Source organism: Quercus lobata, chromosome 3 (genome assembly GCF_001633185.2).
Source record: "Quercus lobata isolate SW786 chromosome 3, ValleyOak3.0 Primary Assembly, whole genome shotgun sequence".
Lineage (NCBI taxonomy): Eukaryota > Viridiplantae > Streptophyta > Magnoliopsida > Fagales > Fagaceae > Quercus > Quercus lobata.
Window position 1 is genome coordinate 49,926,112 of NC_044906.1, and position 4,224 is coordinate 49,930,335.

Sequence of the window (4,224 nt, forward strand, 5' to 3'; positions counted from 1 at the left end):
AGATAGAAAAATGTGATTTTTCATTGTTTGGTTGGAGTGAAAGGGGTGAAAAAAGAAAAAGGGATGGATAGAGTTTTCCACTCAAGGCCATCATTTTTTCCCCTCTCCAAATTAGGGAGAAAAGGCGAGAAAATGACATTAAGAAGAAAAGTACAAAACTAACCCAATTTTTTCTATTCTTTAACTTTTAATAATAATGGTTGCTCTTTATCCTTCTAGTTTTTCATTCTCTTTACCAGACATACATGATTGAAAAAAATATTTTCCCAACCAAACAAAACAAAAGGCTAATAAACAAATGTTCTTTATGGTCCGTATGATTGAGTGAAAAATGAGAAGAATGGAAAATTGTAGTATTCCATTTGTTTTGGCTTGGTAGAAAAGAGGGAGGATGGAAAAGGGAATTGTTGGAATTTTCCATTCAACCCACAAACACCATTCCTCCCAATTTGAGAGGAAAAGTGAAGATAAAATGTTCTTTTATTTGAAATTTACTAATTTGCCTAATATTTTCTATCATCTCCTTACGTTTTAAAGGTATAACAATAAATTTATTCAAATAACATTTTCCGTTCTTTCACTTTTCCGTTCTTTCACTTTTCCGTTCTTTCTACCAAATACATAAGAGGAAAAACTGAAACATTTTCTAACATTCCACTTTTCTATCATTTTTACCATTTTTTATTATTTCGCTTTTCTATCCCCCAACTTAAAGTGAAATAAAGTGACTTGACTTCCTATAAAAAGGCAATCAATTACATAATAAAATTCAACTTTAACGAAATGTTTTGTAACTCAACTAACATATTGTGATATTTCAAATGTAAACGTTTAGGATTCAAATCACGATTCTCCTAACTATCGGTTTATAAAAAAAGGTGATAAAAATACAAATCAACGCTTGGTCTCAAACTCTCTAACACCTAGGTCAAAATTAAACGTACTTTTATATTGAGGAAGAAGGTATACGTATTTGGATGGTAGTGTGAGAGAGTGAGTTAGTACTAGTGTATGATGCTTGATAATCACAAAGTTAAGGGCAACATTTAGGATTCAAATCACTTTGCCCCCAACAATCGGTTTATATATATATATATATATATAAAGGCAAAAATACAAATTACACCTTTCAAATTTCAAAATTTGATTTTTAGTTAAATAATGTTTAAAAAAAAAAAAGAATTATTGAAGTAATTTGTTATGATCATTAGTCCTTCTTAATGAAAATTTTTTTAATTGAATGTTTAAATGATGAATGGTGACCGCAAATGTAATCATAAAAGACTAAAATAACAAAAAAAATAAAACTTACATTTCTAGAAGAGATTAAATTCTATAAGGACTTGATGTAAATATTTTAATTAACACCCTCAAATAAGGACATGTCACATCATCATATTACTAATAATTAAATATATATGATCACACATGATAATATCTCAATAAATACTATATATCATGTTTTAAGTAAAAAGCTAATATGGTGTTATAATGTGCGATAAAATGTATTGAGTTTTAGGTTGTGATTGGCAATGTGTAAAATATTTTACGGAAAGGAAGATATTTTCAGTTATTTGTTTGTGTTATGGAAAAATTGCAAGAAAAGTTTTTTCAGTGTTTGGTATTGCATGTAAAAACCTATTTTTAGAAAACCCAGCCACCACAATCACCACCATAAACCTAGCCACCACCGGCTACTATAAACCCAACCATTACTAGCCATCATCAACCACCACATAACCAATTAACCTGAAAAATTATAACAAAAATCAAAACACATTAATCTTAAAATCAATATCAAAACCCATTTACCAAACCCACAATCCACCACCATTGAAACCCACAAACCACCCTAGCCACTGATCCACCACCCTCATTGGCCACCATCAACAGTAGAACTCACCTCAATCCACCACCATTAAAACCCACAAATCACCCCAACCATTGTTCCACCAAAACACAAGAACAAAATTATTTACAATCAGCAAAAAAAAAAAAAAAAAAAAACCCACAATCACCACCATTGATGGAGCTTCGAAATCGGGAAAGGATGGTGTGGGTTTTAATGGCAGACACAAGATTGGATACGTGCAGTGCCTGATTTGGACTTGATTGGTCAGAGGTGGGTTTGAAAAAGATAGAGGAGATGAGGAGGGACACGGAAGAGAAGAAAAGATGAGGAAGAAGAGAGAGACTTTAGAAAGAAAAGGGGAGGAGTACTCACTGGCAAGGGGAGGGGAATGGGATGGCGTGATTTGATTGGTGAAGGGGTTGGGTGGGTCTTCTTGTCACTTTCCCTTCTAGCTCTAGCTCTCTCTCTCTCTTCGGTTGTGTGAGTTTGGAAAATGGGTTTGAAGGTAAATGAGATGTGTAAAATATTTTACAGATCAAGGAACTTATTTTACAATCAAATTTTATTATTTTCAGTTTGACTTTATTTTATATATGCATCCAAACATGCATCTGGGTGTAAAATATTCTCCCAATTCCATTTACACCTAAAACAAACACAGTCTTAAGTAAAATATTGATATGTGATAATCTTTTATTAAATAGTGTAAAATATAAATTTTACATTACATCCTTACCAAATTCGAATTCTTACCGTAATCACAATTGGCCAATTTAAAGGGGGGTAATATGCATTTTTCCACCAAAAAAAAAAAAAAAAAAGAAAAAGAAAAAGAAAAAAACCGGTTCGGGTCTAATTTTAATGACATATCCATCCCAGATTCCCTATCCGTGATCTACCCTTATCCTACGCACACTGACTCGACACACGCTCTCTATAGTCTATACTCTGTGCGCTATATTCTGTTCAGCCACTGTAATGGCAACTGAGCTACAACCACCAGAAGCCCCAATCCCAGGCGGCCCAACCGCCACCACAACAACCGCAACCGCCACAGCAATAACAACCACAACTGCCGCAATAACTGTATCAACCGCCCCACCCTCATCCGAAAACCCGGCCCCAGCTTTAGCCCCAAAACGACAGCGCCGGCCCAGCGTCCGATTAGGCGAGATCGGTGACCAACCCGCCACTCTCTCTTACGAATCGCACGTGCGTCGAAGCAAACACCAACCCTGGCGACTCCCCAAGGACCACTCGCACGTGCCTCATCCTCAGCCTCATCCTCATCCTCATCCTCAGACTCAGCCTCTTTCTAGTAAGTCCGTTAAGGCTCGCTCCATTACTAACCTCGTTAACGGCGGAGATTCTAACGACGTCATCATCCAAGAACACGAGGATAGGAACCAAAATAACGGTGACGGAAACCTAGAATTCGTGAACCGGAAGAAAGCGAAACGGGGCTCCGTAGCGAAACGGGTCCGATCCAATTGGGTATCGAAAATCGACGAATCGGCAGGACCCGAAGGAGATAGCAGAGAAGACGAAGGGTTTCGAGATTTCTTCGATCCAGACTCAGATAGTCCATTGAAGGAGCATAGTCCAGTCCATTCCGTTGACAACGTGGCACTCGATATATGGCACAATAGAAGGCAATCGAGGCCCAGGGTTTCGGAGGAAAACGACGCCGAATTGGAGAATTATCCGGAGTCGGATTCGAGGGATCGGAGATGCGAGACGAGTGAAGGAGTGAGGTCGTGGCTTATCGACTTAGGGTTGAGCCGGTACGCGCCGGTGTTTGAGATACACGAGGTGGACGACGACGTTTTGCCATTGTTGACGCTCGAGGATCTTAAGGATATGGGAATAAACGCCGTCGGATCGAGGCGCAAAATGTACAATGCAATTCAAAAGCTTCGCAAGGGGTTTTCGTGAGTGCAGTGTAATTTTTGTTGTACTAATATTTTACTGCTGTTGCTCTTTAGTACTGCTAATAATATAAATTTGTAGTAGTGTAACATGTTATAAGAAAACCCTCGGAAATGTTGAATAAAAATGCATGTCTGAGATGGTTTGAGCTTAGATAATAATCACATGATATTGATAATAGTAATGATGTCTTCGTTTCGGTTTTTTCATGTTTTTCTCTAATTGGTACTACTGGTGTTTACTTATGGCATTGGCGGAAATTGGGTGACAATGAAATTTCGCATTTTGATTTCATGAGTTATTCTTTCTTCTTATAGTGTGCTAATGAATGCAAGGAACTTTGTCTAAGCTTAACATATTTGAAAGTTTTCGACTTCATTCTTATTTGAGTATTGGTTAAGTACTTTCTAGGTGTAATAATATGGTAAGACCCAGTTAGTTAG

General features: G+C 37.0%; 1 protein-coding gene across 1 annotated transcript; it reads left to right on the forward strand.

Annotated features, from left to right (window-relative positions):
• Positions 1–2,752: 2,752 nt before the first annotated feature.
• On the forward strand, positions 2,753–3,985 carry LOC115981505. Its single transcript, XM_031103695.1, has one exon. The coding sequence runs from the start codon at positions 2,831–2,833 to the stop codon at positions 3,785–3,787; it is 957 nt and encodes a 318-aa protein (XP_030959555.1). The 5' UTR covers positions 2,753–2,830; the 3' UTR covers positions 3,788–3,985.
• The last annotated feature ends 239 nt before the right edge of the window (positions 3,986–4,224 follow it).

What these genes read in the sequence shown, in the direction of transcription:
- LOC115981505 (XM_031103695.1), top strand. Translation starts at nt 2,831, where the DNA reads ATGGCAACTGAGCTACAACCACCAGAAGCCCCAATCCCAGGCGGCCCA.